The 16,546-nt window shown below is 44.5% G+C and overlaps 1 protein-coding gene across 1 annotated transcript in view; it reads right to left on the bottom strand.

Moving 5' to 3' along the window:
• Window positions 1-16,546, bottom strand: part of bsna (bassoon presynaptic cytomatrix protein a) — an 88,101-nt gene that overhangs the window by 16,070 nt on the left and 55,485 nt on the right. The window contains exons 4-10 of the mRNA XM_055048352.1: window positions 10,533-15,887; window positions 9,160-9,324; window positions 8,375-8,631; window positions 7,279-8,215; window positions 3,359-5,858; window positions 2,041-2,535; window positions 903-1,267 (exon numbers count right to left, since the gene is read on the bottom strand). Of these exons, the coding sequence (XP_054904327.1) occupies window positions 903-1,267; window positions 2,041-2,535; window positions 3,359-5,858; window positions 7,279-8,215; window positions 8,375-8,631; window positions 9,160-9,324; window positions 10,533-15,887 (10,074 nt within the window). The remainder of the gene's footprint in view (window positions 1-902; window positions 1,268-2,040; window positions 2,536-3,358; window positions 5,859-7,278; window positions 8,216-8,374; window positions 8,632-9,159; window positions 9,325-10,532; window positions 15,888-16,546) is intronic.

Consider the following 16,546-nt stretch of genomic DNA (forward strand, 5'->3'; position numbering starts at 1 on the left):
ATAGATTTTTGCAGGGAGAAATCTTAAGTGCCAATTTCTTGGGCGTCTCGCAGACAGTGAATCAGCTGCATTGGGTTATCAGCTTTCTCTGTGTTAATCAGGGTGTTAGATAAGGTCTGCCAGCAGAGGCATACACGAATTTCAGTAAACTATCTGAAATGGGACCTGGTGGCTGTCAGGAAACTGATCAAAAGCAGCGCAGGGAGAAATAAGAGGACAACAAACAGGAGAGATGGTCGTAAAAACAGACTTATGGAGTAGGAGTGAAGCTCTGAGCAAAATAGCATGCTGTGTCAGTTTCCAAAAAGGAGAAACTGACACAGCATGAAAAAAATCCTCTTGTTACATAAGGAAAAAAACAGACACAATACACACTTGTCAAAAACAAATATCAGAAATTAGAAGCCAAAAACAGAAAAATCTACTTCTTTCCATTCAGATTGTATTTATAAGTTTTGAAAGATTCCACTGAAACCAACAAACTTTCAGTGTTGAAGCTATGACTGAGTGAATAAGTAAGTACTTTTTATTATGTTTAAAGTAAAAATATGGGAAGAGCGTAGCTGTAACAGTGTTGAAGAGAAACTGTTCATTGCATGTTGAGACTTTCAGATAAGAACAGGAAGGCTGAAAAGAGTAAAGAAGTTTGTTTTACACTTTCAACCTCAATGGATCATGCAGGATTTTGAAATACTGGAAGCTTCAGGAAAGTGTCCACTCTCTAAGATATATATGTCAGGAGCCAAGACACTGCGCTTTAATAACTTGCTTTGAGTTCTGTTCTTGCATTTTCAGAAAGCTTAGATTGGAACTGTTTCCATCAGGTCAAATAAACACTGGTGACAGGAAATCAGACACAAAATGGCGTGCAGACGTGAGTTGTTTCTGTTCCCATTACTCACCATGGTGGGCGGTGTGGTTCCTGCTGCACCAGTTGGTCGAGACTGCCCCATCGGCATGCCTGCTGGTCCCATTTGCCCTGGTTTGGCCTGGGCCTGACCCATGCCCATGCCCATGCCCATCCCCATGCCCATCCCCATGCCCATGCCTTGACCTTGGGCTGGCGGCTGCTGCTGAAGACCTGTGGTCGATGCTGTGCCAGGCTGTCCTGGTCTGGCTGCAGCTGTCTGGGCCTGCTGTTGGAGCTGAGTCCTCTGTCCTTGGGTCCCATCCGGCTGTGAACCGGGACCGCCTAGTCGCCCGGATCCTAGAGGACCACCAGCAGAGCCCTGGGCTCGCCCAGTACTGCTGCCGGACCTGGATGAGCCTATTTGAAGGTGAAAAGTTTTATGTATTTTTTCTAAACCAAAGCAATTCAAAATCTGATTCATCTTATTACCAAAGAGGACATAAAAGCATAAATAAATAACAATAAAATACGGTGTCGGATTATCTATCCCTTTTTGAAATAAAGTCCATGTAAAAGTCAAGGGTTTCTTTCACTGATGTTTTACTGACATTTTCTTTTCCTTGAAGTGGAGCATTTTAGAGAAGCAGCAGCAGTGAGACAACAATGTGTTTTTATGCAAAGATCAATGATGCCTTCAGGGAAAACGTATCCTTTGAAAAGTTGCACTCGATATTGTTAATTAAAAATTGTTGATCCCTGAGGGGATTGTTGACTATAAAAAAATGCATCAAAATTAATCTCAACAGCAAAGGCTATCCTATCAATGTTTAGAGATCGATCATCAGATTTATTACTGAAGTTGCAAATTTTCTCCCTTTCACCTCAATCTCGTTGATCTATCCAGGATGGTCAACAAAATGTGTTCTTAAATATTCTTATTACAGATTTAATCTGTTTCCTTTGCCTATTAAGGCAAAATCTTGGCAAAGTTTTATCTTTAGTAGAAAGCAAACAATCAGGTAAAAACTTTACTTCAATTTCAATATTTTTTTCAAGCTAATTTTGTATTCTTTAAGAATATGTTTAAATATTTACACATTGATGCAGGCAATGTCTACATTTCAGTCATCAACTAGCGACTTTTGTGTGCTCCATTTCATTTATCGGATTTACAGGTGCACCTTGTTTACCTGGTGGTTGACCCTGCATGTCCACTTGGCCCTGGGATTTGCTGCGAGATGATCTGTGTGGATCTCCCTGCCTGGAAGATCTTTGGCCGTGATGATGTCCAGATGGATCCCGGGAGTAGTCGGAAGAGTGATACCCTCCAGACCTGGACTCACCACGCCTTCCTGAAGATGAAGAACGTCCTGAGGGGTCATGGCGCATAGACGGGTCTTTGGGATGCCCCTTAGATGACCTCGAGGATCTCGGCTCATCTGAGTGACGGGAGGAAGAGTGCCGGCTAGAGGTGCCATGGTGCCTGTGGTCACGTGATGATGAATGCCGCCCACCATGGCTGTACTCATCTTGCGGCCACAGGTCCTCCTCAGGAGGTTCATCATAATCATGATAGGTGTGCTTGACACCATGCCGACTTCTTCCAGAGTGGCTGCTGCCGTAGTGTCGAGAACTGGACCGTGGTTTCTCAAACCAGTCAGTTTCTTCCTGGCCCAGATGGTAGGCTTTGGAAACCGAGAGCAGATCACAATCAATCTCCATGTCGTTTGGAGAGAGCGGCATGCAGGCTGTAAGAAGGAAGAGGGCAGAAGGAAGACCAACCGCATGCAAAAAAGAAAAAGAAAAAAAGATAGATAGGGGAAGACACAGAAAGAAAGGCAGAAAGTAAAATTTTACACTCATGCACAGATTTACTCCACAAGTACAAGACAAGTTAAACAGGACATATTAAACACTGCAAAACCGTCTAATACAGCAGATCTTTTTCCTACATATCTTTACTGACTGCTCAAGGAATCATTTAAAACTTTTCTCCTCAAACAGTCAGTATTGTTCTGATTTATTTATTTTTTGGAACACTTTTAAATAAAATGCCCTTTGACAAATGGAATATAGAAAACTTTGTCTAGACAAAATTTTGCAGTGTTGACATAAACTTCTTATATCGAAACACATTAACAGTGCAACAGAGCCAACAACATGTTGAAGAAAAAACTATTGCTGTCGTGCAAAGACCTCTTAAGTCAGTCAGTGTTGTGAAGACAAAGACGACCACGCTGAAGAACCATGCCACTGTTGAACAAAGAAACGGCTGGACGGACAGGCGGAAGGACGGACAGGCAGGCAGACAGACAGACAGCAGTCCACGACTTATAGAGCTCCGAGTAACTCTCAGGACGAAGAAAACACTGACATGCAACGACTATCTCTGTCCTTTGTTTTTTGTTATTTTGCTAAGCTAGCTTCTGGGTGGGTGGGGGACGTTTAGATAAACGGTGGGAGCAGTAGTAGGTAGTGAGACTGTGGGGATTTAGCTCCCACAATTACCTTCACTGTCTGACACAGCACAATGATAATCATCAATAATGTATGTATCATCCGATTTGTAGACATGTGTCCGGGGAAGGTCCCTTATATGGTCTTGAACATCTGGCAGCGAGTGACTGGAGCCATAATTGCCATAATAGTAATAATATCTACTGCTGCGACTGTCATATGGGTCACGACCTAAGCTCGAAGATCTCCCAGAACCCATGAACTTCCCCAAAGGGCTGAGTGGGCTCTCCTCCTCAGAGTATTGCCGAGTTGGATGGCGTCCTCTGTAGCCAGAACGGTAGGAGCGGTCGTCTCTCTCATAGGATCTGCTTCGATAGCCATGGTAATCTCTGGCTGAGATCTTGTCCATGCCATAGCCATGGGAACGGGAGCGGCCAGTTGAGGTGTAGTAAATCCGATCGTCCTCATCCACCATCATACCATAGTGTCGACTTCCATGAGTTGTGCCACTGGTGCCATCAAAGGCACTCCTCTTGAAGCCATAATCCTCGATCAGCTGGCGCCCTCGAATGTGAGATGAGGGGTAAGCCTCACCTGTAGAATAGGAGGCCAAATCTGCCTCGACATCTCGAGCCTCCTCTATTGGGGAAAACTTTGAAATTTTCTGCTCCATCGTCCCCAGCTTCCTGTGCTTGCTGCGCTTGGAGGACATGACAGCGGGGGCCAGAAGGCTTCTGGAGGACGCCAAAGGTTTCTGTACCCCGGAGCGGATGCTGGCAAGTTTGTAGTCGTAGTCATAGTAATAGGGGGATCCCCCACCCATGCTAGTGCTCACGCTGCTGCTGCTGCCCCCTAGAGGTCCGTGCCTGTAGCTGCTCTTACCCCTGCCGTGGTGGTCGTACAGCTCATCCTGCATCGCTGCTTCCTCCTCAGGTGCCCTGCCGTAGGGGGAGCTGCCAGGTCCCCCACGCGCCGTGCTGCCAGATGTGCTGCCATGACCATGGATGTCGCCAGGGTAACGCCCGCTACTGCCATGATGCATCATATCCCCTGCTGTCGTGCCCAGCCCGTCCTTTGCCGTCAGCTCGCTCACATCATCGATCATCATGTAGTTTCTTGGAATGTTTTGCTCTAAACCAGGAGCCCCATACATTCCTTCTGCTGTGCTGTAGGTGGAAGGACTGTCTACAGGGTGTCCATAGGCATTGGAAACTGTTGAAGTGTACTGTCCATAGGAACTTGCTGTGGTGGTGGTGTAGCCATATGTATTAGCAGTAGTTGTTGTGTACTGGCCATATGAACTAGCTGGGGTTGATGTATATGGACCATAAGTGCTTGGAGGCACTGTGGAGTAACCACCATAACTGCTGGAAACAGGTGCAGATCCATACGGCCCATAGGAGCTTGCTATTGTTGTTGTTCCTATGTACGGACCATAGGCTGGCGCTGCACTGGAAAAGGTAGCATCTTGGGCTGTGGTTGTGACCACAACTGTCGGGTTGCTGATAATCTCATAGTTGGTTGGTATCTTATGTTCAAGTTCAGCAAGTGATGTCTGTCTGGGTCTTCCAGGGTGAACTGTAAGAATATCAACTTGGGGCTGCCCAGAATATGGGGTTGTCTGGGTGGGGTAGGGGGACACAGCGCTGGGATAAGGTGAGCTGTGGGTGGGGTATGGTGGCTGACCAGGTGGTGCAGGTCCAAAACCTGTAGGCCCTGCTGGAGGCTGAGGTTGAGGTGCAGATGGTAACCCCGAATCAGTTTGGGGGTAAGGGGGTTGAGCTTGTGGATAGGTGTGGGAAGGATAGGATGTTTGAGGTTGAAAGGTAGGTCCAGGAGGAGGGGGATGCGTCTGAAGGGTCATGGGCTGTGGCAGGGCCTGTGACTGCGACACTGTTGGGTAAGGAGGCTGGTTGAATGTGGATGACTGGTATGGCACACTTGATTGCTGAGAAGGTGCTGGTGGTTGGCTCTGGGGATATTGACAAGAGATGAAGGATGAGGTTGGTGGGTACTGGGCTGCTGTGTTGAGGTCACTGGTAAATTGGCTAAGTGGAGCAGTGCTTGGTCTGGTTGTTAGTAGCCCATTTGTCTCATGTGATGCAGCAGCAGCTGCTAAACGCAAGTTATTCAACTCACTGTCAGACATATAGTCTCTGGTGTCCCCCATACATCTTAGGTAGGCAATGTCCCTTCTTTCCCTCTCCTTTACCAAAGTCTCTTTCCTTTGATGAATTCCCAGTTCCAGGTATCTCAGCTTAGCGTCAATTTCTTTCTCTTCCTCCTCCAGTTCAGCTTGTTGCTTTCTAAGCTTAGTAGACTCTTGCTCCACGGCCTTCAGCTCGTGGGTGAGATCTTTGAGGAGGCTGGCTTTAGCAGCCAGGCCAGACCTTGAGCTGGGCTTGAGGCTGGGCACAGAGGACAAGTAGATCTGTTGTTGGGCAGGTGTCATCATGGTCAAGTGAGCTGATGTAGCAGTCTCGTCTGGAGGAGGGCTGGGCAGGGTTCGCTTAACCTTCCGAAGCAAAGAGCTTTGCTGTAAGGCTGCCAGCTGGAGAGAGAGAAAGAAAGGGCAGAGGGGGAAGGAAGGGTGGGAAAATGTGTGGAGGCCAAAAACAAAACAAAACATGGAGAGCATTTGAGGGGGAAATAATAGGGTGCACAAGGAACAGTTGATGGGATATGAGATTGAGAAGGTTAATTGGAAAATGGAGAATAAATGGAAAATTGCAGATAATAGATTTACCCAATTAAGTAAAAATATCGGATGTACAAGAATGAGAAAAATACAGGAAGAAGGACACAGATGAACAAGGTGTTAATACAGACAAGAAAGTGAACAAAAACAAAGAGGGATGATTTTGGGAAAACAACAAAATGAGAAGTGATGCAGGGAAGAAATAAAGAGAAGAAACCCGAAAAGAGTAAAAATAAAGTGTGCACCAAAGCAAAAGTGATCCAAGAATGTTTTCAACCAGTGTAGACAGCGGTGGAAGAATGACAAAAAAAAGTGAATAAAGAAATGTGCACAAAAAATAATTAATATTCAACAAAGTAGGAAAGGAGGAAAATCCAAATGGAGAAAAAGATCAAGGAAGAGAGGAAACAAAGAAAGGATGCACCAAGAGACCAAGGTCGACAAAGGAGACACATAAAGACAAACAGACAAAGACAACAGGAAACAAGAGTGAAGTTTGTTAGAAGACGTACAGAAACAAGAAAATTAGTGTCAAGTTAATATGGTAGATACATTTGAGAGGATCCCAAGAGATTAGAGAAAACATACTCAGAAGATTGTGACAAATTGAAATTTTTACTATAAACTAATCCTTTAATCACATGCTCAGCTTAATAAATATACTTTCAATTGAAACAAGGCTCATGTGGTGATGAAAATCACAAGTTATTTTATGAAATGTTAAAATTTTACTCTTTTATCCATTTCAGTTGTTCCCAAACATTTCAGCTTCTTACCCAAAAAATAAATGGAAGACACCCAGAACTTGACAATTTTCCCAGTACAGAAGAATTTCTAATAAGTCAGTACAACAGGGGTAAAACGATACCCTTTAAAATAAATATACATAAATATACTTTACTTCTACAGTGGACCCAAAGGGGGCTCCTGAGAACTGAAACTGAAACTTTGGGAACTGGAGTGACATCATACAACAAAAGAACAGAAAAAAATAAGGTTAAGAAGTTTCATCAATAAGTACATTTTGAGGACTTGCACAGCTGTAATTCCCCTATTGTAACAGCTTTCAAAATCAGTACATGATAAGCCCAGTTCTTTGAATACTATAAGGAGTAGTTGAAAAGATTTTGTGTACGCAAAGATCTTGATGTTTATAAACAATCTGAAGGAATTTTTTTATATATGAAATTCTTAGAATAAATACAGCTCCTATAACCGGTATCATCACTGTTAACAGCTTTTTGGACCATCGGCCCAGCATCAGTGACTTTACCTGGCTCTGGAGTGCTTGTTGTTGATACAGGGACAGTCTGGCCTTGGTGTGCTCGTCTGTGGTTGGGCTGAGGGACCTGGGGTCTGACATGGACCTATGGGTGCTCTTGATGGGTCGGGGCACAGATGGGTGTCGCTGGGGGGATTCGGCTGTATAAGACTTCTGCTGAGGTGTGACGTGAGCCTTGTTCAGTCTCTCGCTTGACAGGGAGGTCTCCAGGAGGCGGTGTGGGGACACTGGCGATACAGGAGAGTAGAGAACCTGTGGAGATTTTGGTGCTGTTTGTTGCTGCCGAATGAGGCTGGAAATGGACTCATTGTGAAGGTGGTTGTGAGGCTGATAGTTAATATCTAATGGGTCAGGACGACGTCGCTCAAATTTTGCTGCATTTGCTGCAACATGTTGCTGCTGGCGCTGTTGGGCGTGAAGGTCAGCCGAACTGGATGGCCCTGTTCCGGTAACGGTAGAGGAAGAATATGGACTGACTGTAGTTGGCACGGTTAGCTGAGGAGCTACAACACCCTGCGACTGCCCTTCTGAGTCAGTCTGGCAGGCGAGAGATTGTCCTTTTTGTGTTCGCTCTGGTCCAGAAATGTAGTGTACAATCTCTACTTTATTAGGGTCTGGTAATGTCACATGGATTGCTGGGGAGACTCTTCCTAGGTGCTCAGCTTCGGTCTGACAGGACACCTCCCTGATGGTCTGGACAGCGATGCTGGAGGAAACTATCTTTGATGTGTCAGCTTTGGTGTCTGAAGTTGAGGTGGTTGTCGAGGCAGTGCTGGTGCCAGCTGCCGTGGACTCAGCGTGGCGGGAAAACCGGGAGCGTCTACGGCGAACTGGATGCTCCATTTCAGCCTTATCCTCATCGTCATCTGTCTGGACGGAGCAGTCAACGCTCCGACCACGCCTCCTGGTACGATGACGCATCATGTACCTGTTGGTGCAGGGAAAAGGCAAAAAAGGGCATGAAGAAAACAATCTGTAGATACTGAGGCCCGTGACAGTCATTCTTATGCCATACCACCTACATACTCATAGCCAAGGAGGGTATTCCATTACTCACTTCAAAATAAAAAGAAAAATATATTGTTACCTCTCTTCTCCATCTTCGTCATCAGTCTGTACACAACTATCCACAATTCTGCGAGGGGAGCCATAGAAAATCACACCGTCTCCATCAGAAGTGTCTCGGGTCAGCCTGCTCATGGAGCTATGTTTCCTCATACCAGCTCTGGCTTCCAGTTGTTCATCCTGATTCCTCAAACAAATCTCTGAGGAAGAGTTAGGGAGAGAGCGCGAGCTCATCTGAGAGTCTATGTAGGGATGCAGTGGCTGTCCAGTCATATCCAGCTGTTGACAAAAGTATATTGATTAGAACTTCCAACAATCACCCGTGACTGTAAGGTTTTTGAAAACGAACTTGTTGAATAGTGATCATTGCAACTTCCTTCTTCACAAAATGTAAATAAAAATGGAGTCGCATCAAATTTTAGCAGTTGTAAGATTTCTAAATTGCCCTTGGCAAAAGACCACTAACCATTTCTCCTGCTAGTGCTACAGTCATGCATTTGTTTTGCTTGTGTTTAACCAGAAGGCAATACACTAATGGCCATACACTGGTTATGGAGCAGCCTCTGTCTCTCTTGCATTCATAAATATACTTAAACTTCACTTCAACTGAACCAAAGCCTCTGTAGGTGGGCAAGAGTCTGCCTTTTCTGGTCCACAGTAGAGTTTCATGTGTATTGAAACTTTGTCAAATTAACCAGACTTTTGAGGCAATGGAACTAGTGTTTGATTAGTGTGGACTAATCAGGGCTGGTGTAAATACACCTTGAAGGTTAAAAACCATCTATCAAAGTTGTGCAAATTCCTCACCTGTATGGTCTGAGCAGCAGTTTTCAGCCGCTTCTGCTCTTGTAGTTGTTGCTGGAGCTGCTGCTGCAAAGACTGTATCTGGTCGAGTTGGGATTTCTGCTGGGCCAACTGCTCTCGTTGGAGAACGAGTTGTTTCTCGCGCTCTTGCTGCTGCTGCTGTAACACCTATAAACACATACAGACAAAACATGGACATGTTTGATGAACAGTAACAGAGGAGACCAAAAAGTGACGCAACAAAAACAAGAACAAAAAACAATGGCGAGGTGGTAATAATGAGAATAGATAGACAAACAAAAATGAGATACTAAAGGCCATGATTTAGTTGTAATTAAGATCATTGGTTTTCAAAAATGCAAAGCAAGATTCTTGAAAGCAAATGTGACATGAAGTTCTTATGCTGATGGATTAGCTAAAGAATGATTACACGTTAGTCAGAGAACTGAAGCGGAACTGAAACAAAGTGCAGCATGTACTGGTAATTCTTACCAGTTTTGTAACAATGCTCATATTAAATATTTGAAGCATATTTTTGCAGCTCAAATGATTGGTGCAGGAAAGGGGGTTAGGTTTTTGTTCCTATTGTATGTTATGAAATGCATATTAATCAAACATTCATTTTATAGTTCATTCTCTTTAGGGGGTGGGGCTTCACCTGTTTTACAGAGTTAACTTGAAAGAGTTTCAACTGCTTGTTCTAACAAAAAGAAGAAAATGCTTATGTTAGCTCTTTTTTTTGTAAGACATACTTAAAATTTTATTAGATGAAACGAGGAATTAATTTAAATATGCTCTTAAATGCTAATTTAAGAGCATATTTAAATAAAAAATATGACAGGAGTTCAGGCTCACCAGTATCTTATATACATATACATACAACAGACATACACACACATAGGCGGAATCCCATTCCCACAGTGTAACTCACTATCATTTTAATGATGGTGAGCCAATAGGAACAGAGATCTTAAACAATTTCACATTTTCAGAAACATGCTTCAAAACAGAGGTCTAAGTTGAGCTTGCAAATACATTCAAAAATAATCATTAAAGTTATTTTATATACTGGTCCAGGGAAACAATTTAATGTTTCAGTGGCCAATTCAGGAAAAACTCTGCAACCTCTATTTAGATCAATTCCACTGTTATTACTGTTCTTCATAAGGTGTAAAAACATCACATCATCTGAGTTGTATGTACCAAGACATCAGCAGGTTAATCAATTACTAGTGTAAAATAGCAGAATCTTTACTTATGAAAACCACTTGAAAAATTATAAGACATTCAACTTAGAAAAATAACAAAAAACACAACAAAAAATACATTTACACCACGACATAACACTTAATTGCAAATCCTGATTTTCCCTATACCTGTTCCTTGATGTTCTGCAGTTCTTGTAACTCCCTCTGCACCAGAAATTGCTCCTTCTCCCTGTGCAACTTCAGCTCCATTCTTTCGCGTTCAAGCTCTTCTTGCAGTCGCAGCTGACGAAGTTTCTCTAACTCTACACGCTCCCTCTCCATCTGCAGGAGCTGCTCCTGCTGTCGGTGAAGCCTCTCTGCCTCCGTTTCACCCTCTTTATGTATTGCACCTGGTGGAGGGAAAGGAGGAAGACCACATGGAATAGACAAGCCACTAGAGGGGACCGATGGGCCTGCAGCAGGTTGGGTGTAGCTTTGGGTTGTTGCTGGAGTTGTGGGTGGGTATACGTGAGCAGCATGAGGAGGCTGTGGCTGCTGAGCCGTTGTCACTTGTTTCTGTTGTTGGGACAGGTTTATTGGCTGCTGCTGTGGTTCGGTCAATGTGACAAGCACTCCTTGTGCTGAAGTGACCTCTGCTGAGGTCACTTTGGAAACTTTACCAAGGTAAACAGGTTCCTCTTGGGCTATTGAGCTTGTGGTTGTCAAAGACATGGGGAGATGGGCTGCTCCTGGTGCTGAAGTGGATGCAGCAACAGTAGTAGATGCAGTGGTTGAAGTTGTCTGAAGCAGACCTGGTGCTGGATAACGAAGTGGTACTTGTCCAGTTAAGGGCATTCTTGGGCTTATGGGTAATCTAGTGAGACTGGCCAGGGGCACTGGTGTCATGTTGGGAGAAGCATATGGCCTATAGACCCCTCTCAGAAGAGGTCGAAGTACAGATGCAGGTTGGGTGGTGATGGGAAGAGTTGAAGCTATTGGGGTCTGAATGGTGGAATAAATCATTCCGTCAGATGACCTAATAGCAGCAGGGTACATGGCCCTCAGACTAGCCTGCCTGGCATTGATAAGATTTGTCAGAGCTTGATTTTGAGACATAGGCTTTCCATCTAATCCAAAGATCAGACTTTGCCTTATGCCAATACCTGCTGCAAGTCTGGAGGCACTTGGTCCAGTACCTCTGCCTAAGCTGCCATACTGCGGCAAGTCTGGGTTGCTTCCATATCGGTCCATAGAATTAAGTGCGGCGCACATTCGACTTATCTCCCTTGCAGTTGTAGCACTGTACTGAGCCAAGTTAGCTTCTTGGAAGCTTGCAATATCCCGAGCAGAATAACCATAATCTGAACTGATGTTAGACAAGGAATTATATCGTCTTATCGGCAACGTTTGTGCTGAAATGTCTCCTCCATGACGTAAATCTGTGTAGGAACCATACTGCATGCCCATATATCCTCCATAGCTCTGTTTCATAGCGGTTAAGTCCATGACAAGTTCACCAGATTGTTGGAGGTGTGGCTCATATTTAGAGTGGTATGACTGTAAGCCAGCATCAGCAAGGTTCGTATCAGACATTGAAGGCTGAAGCCTACCAGGAAAAGGTAACGTGTAAGCCTTACGTGCATCCATTGGGTACTCATGGTATCTTCCAGGTTGTCTTTCTTGGTCTGACTCATCTGTGATAGGTGGGGCAGATGGTGGCCTTATGCCCTCTTTCTCAGAGACACCAACACAACTTCCACCAAAGGGCAGTCTGTAAACTACATCACAACAAGCTGGTTGATCAGGTTTTATTTGCCCTCCTGTCAAATCCACTGCATCCTGTCCTTCTTCTATCTTCACAAGTTGAGTCAATGCCCTTACTGGCTCAGGCCCTTCATCCATTTGTACAACCATACCATGTGGTGATTTACCTCCTTGCATCACACCAGGTGGGCTGGGCTTCCCTTTCAGCTCAACAGGACCAGTGCTGTAAAGCTCAGGATTAATGACTGGTGAAACAGCACTGACCACTGTAGATGCAGTACTAGTCTGACTGACTAATAAATTTTTTTTAGGCAAAGGTGAGACCTGGCCTGTCAGGTTATACTTGGCTAGAACAGATGCCTGTACTTGGTACTGTTGCAACTGATGGTGCTGTTGTAGCTGTTGTTCAAGGAGCTCTTGTTGTTTCTGTAGCTTCTCTTGTTGTTTTTGCAATTCTCTTTGTTGTATGCTGAGATCTTCCAATTTTGCATCGATTTTTGGAATGGAAGGGTCAGTTGGGGGAGAAATTGCTGATTTGTTCTGGGAAAGACACACCGCTGAGCCCATGCCCTGACCTAGATCTATTCGGTTTTGATGGGGATCACCATAAACCACTGGTTGTTTTAGCTGGGTCATAAACATAGAAGCAGCCACAGTGACACTCACAGTGGTAGGTGTGGTGGTCTCTTGTGTGTTCAAATTCATAATCAGTGGCTGTATGATTGTTGAATGCCTGGAACCTTCTGGTCCACCATGGTATTTCCTGCTTTCTGTAGCTAAGGAAGTAAGGTCCATTCCCTGATCAGTCATGATAATGGGAGCTGAGTGGGTTGCAGTTCTTAGATCTACAACACTACCACCTTGGATCATATGGCCCTGCTCAACCCTTGAGGTACCCGGGACTGTAGATATTCGGCAGAGAGAGATATTATCCATGGACACAGACCCTCTGGTGTATAAGCTAGCAGTAGTGACCATGCTTGTCCCCACATTCACCTTCTCCACTCTTTGTGCTCTATAGAAGCTGTGTGTAGGTGACTGTTGATAAGGTGGTGTGTCCGGGGGGCTGCCACATGGAGAATAGCTATCAAATGTTGACTGACGGCTAAATCGAGTGGGTGAGGATAACGGAGAAGTTGCAGTGTTCACTGTCATTGGCCTAGTTGGACCTGGAGGTGGGGAGTACGGAGCCTCCTGGGAAGACTGTTGTCGATATAGCCTTGGGGAAACTGATCGATGTGCTGTTTGGGTTCCCTGAGCCATCACAGGTGATGTGGGCCCAGAACCAGCTGGCTCCATCCGCAGTGCTGAGCTGAAGGTCTGTGTGGAGAACTCAGCAGTAGACCTTCTGGAAGGGGAGCGAATAGGACTTTGTGGTGGTGGGGGTGATGGAGAGAGAGGAGGACTTGTGCTCCTGTAATATGTAGTATACTTAGGAGAGCGTGGTTCAATAATTCTCTCAGCAGATGATGTCGAGCTTTCTCGCATTTGAACACCTCTTGTCTCCCCAATCCTTCTGGTAATAACTTCTCTTTGACTATAGGCCTGGGTAATCTCTGCGATCTTGCTACATACACTTGAGACTGTAGCTGAGGATGTGGCAAGACTCCCTGTGTGTCTGCGTGAGGTATCAGATTGGGTTGATGTCATAGTGTGGCTTGATCCTGTTTGGGAAATTGTCACTGCGTCTCTGGCATAAACCCCATAAGCTGCAATGGTGGTAGCAGCCACCGCTGGAGTTATGCCGTTCTTTCCTGCTTGGCTTTTAATTCTGTCTTTGTGCCCATCCTTTACGGTGAAGTGCTGGCTTACTCTCACGTCTGGTATTCGACCTCCACTCTCAGCAAAGGAGACAGGAGCTGAGACCTGGGTAGGACTTGTCCCAGGAGTTAACAGCGCATTGCTTTGCTCTACTAGTTTAGCAAAGGCGGAGCCTGTGTCCAGCAGCTGCTTATCTGCAAAAGAACTCTCAATTTCAATCTCGACTTGCTCATTTGTGGCCTGTTGCATCTTCGTGATGTTCTGAGATGTTTGTCGTATTTCCTCGTAAATGTCATTTTCTGTTTCTGCTGCTTCATTGTCATATCCCATTTGATCTTGTTCATAGTCATAGTCATCGTCGTAATTTTGTCCATTCATGTCCTCCTCATAGTACTGTCCATGTCGTTGTGGTTGCTGCTGTTGTAGCTTTTCTTGCTTTTGCAGCATTTCTGCTTTTCTCATCATTTCCTCATAAACTTCCTCAGCACTTTTCAGAGGTTTGGAGGTCGATGATGGTGCAGTGGTTGTTGTAGTTGAGGAAGATTTCTCTATAGGTGAATAGAGAGACATAAAAGTAGGCAGATTGTATTCACTGCCCGATTTGTAGATTTTGGACTCGTACCCCTCGGCCTCAGAGTCCAGACTTTGGGGGGAATATTCAGAAGCAGAGGAACGATGAAGCTCTTCCATCTCTGCTGCTTGTCTTAGTTCCTCTGTAGGGGAAGCATCTTCAATTGGTGACAAATTACTAGGTGGTGTTTTGGATCTTTCTCTGCGTCTTTGGGCCCTCAGCTCCTCCTTATCCCTTTTGGTTTTTCTCGCTGTGCTTCTTATTCTCTGCTGTTCTACCTCTCTCATCTTCTCCTGCTCTCTCAGAAGTTCCTCTTCCTCTCTGAGTTCATCCTCTTCTGAGGAGTCTTCAATGGTCGGAAGCAGGGGGCCATGAGACCGGTGGCGTGCTTTTCTCTGCTGCTTGGCCTCCTCCAGTCTTTGCCTCCTGCTTGGGCTACTGTCACTGTCTTCCTCCATTGATGAAATGGATGTTGGAGACTGTCCTGAACCATATGAAGATGAAGTTGGAGGCAAAGTCGAAGAATAGTCCCCCCTAGAACGCTCCTCTGGAGATCCGGTTAAGCTTTCCATCTCCAGCTCTGGCTCCCGATCCAGGTTTAAATCATTTTCATTGCTCAACTCCATATCTCGGCTGTAGCTGTTGGTGTTGTTGAGTTCAATGGTTTTAAAGCGCCTCAGCCCCCCTTGAGACGCCATAACATCTTCCTCCCCTTCCTCCACAGAACCCTTATAGACATCGGCAGAGGTCTTGGTTTCCTCCTCAAAACTACTCGAATGGTGCTGAAGCCGTCTCTTTTCTTTCCCTGAGTCAGAAATGATGTGCTTATGGTGGCTTTTCTTCGGTTTCTGGTAGCCATAACCTTCATCTTCCTCATCTTCGTCTTCCTCCATTTCCTCTTCCTCCTCCTCCTCATTGTCCTCATCAGCACTCATCTCCATTATTTGCCTCCTCATGAACTCCTCATCAGTCATCTCTGTTTGATCAGCGTCTTTTTCCTTTTCCTTCTTCTTCTTTTCTTTCCTATCTTCCTTTACGTCTTTTCGTTTACTCTCCCAGTCTCTGCCATCTTCCTCTTCCTCCATTATATCCTCTAATTCCTCATCAGAATCATATGCATCTGGAGGAATTGAAAGGGAACGTGGTCGGTGTTTTCCTCTGTCATCCAAGTCTCTGTCCCTGTGCTTTCTTCCCCTTCTGTCAGGCTTTTCCTCAGAGAGGCTTTTCTCCAGCAGTGGCCTCATCGAGCTCTCTAGCTTGGTGATTTCAGAGGGGCTTGGAGGAGAGCCCCGCCCACTGATTCCCCTCTCACTCAGCTTCATTTCCTCCTCTTGGATTAGACCTGTAATTTCACTGTGTGAGCTGGAGATCCCATCAGAGGAGTAGCCAGTGTCACTGAGACTCTGAGGGCTGCGTGACAAGTCATGGGTGCTGTTGTTTTTTGTGTCCTACAGAAAACAGAAACAAAGAAAAATTACATTAGGTGAAATTTGGCTGTAGGGTTTGGGTCCAAAGTAATGGAAATGGACAATTTTGTTGATACATTTTTTTTATATAATTGAAGAGATTTTTTTTTTTAGATTTAAAATAAGTTAGTTAATAAAAAGTTAATAAAAATAAAAATAGTTTTTTTTCTACCTGGGAATATGTAAAAAAAAAACCAAACAAACAAAAAACACGTTTTGCACAAAAAATTTATTTATTGCAATGTCGAGAAGACTAAGTTAATCAAATTATCATAGTATAACAGATCCACATTCAGTAGGAATCAAGTGCCACAAAATATTAACATTATAAGTCTGGTTGAAAAACCAGAGGGTAATTTTGATTGATTGCATGAGCCTTTTTGGATTTAAAAATGTTCTAAAATGAATGAATATGAAAAATAATAGAGCTGCAAAGAGAAAAGGCAAGAGGACTCAGGTTTTTTTACATTCTAGACAACGGAGGCTAAATGCCTTATATAAGGTATAAAACCTGGAGGCTTGCTCTCTCAATTTTCTATATTTAAGCAATGTAAATGCTTAAATGTAAATGTAAAAAAGACCTAAAATAGGAAATGAATGCAGAGATTTGACTTGGTATGTGAAAAACCAGCGAAAGATTA

Source organism: Poeciliopsis prolifica, unplaced genomic scaffold (assembly GCF_027474105.1).
Source record: "Poeciliopsis prolifica strain line A6 unplaced genomic scaffold, Auburn_PproV2 SCAFFOLD027, whole genome shotgun sequence".
Lineage (NCBI taxonomy): Eukaryota > Metazoa > Chordata > Actinopteri > Cyprinodontiformes > Poeciliidae > Poeciliopsis > Poeciliopsis prolifica.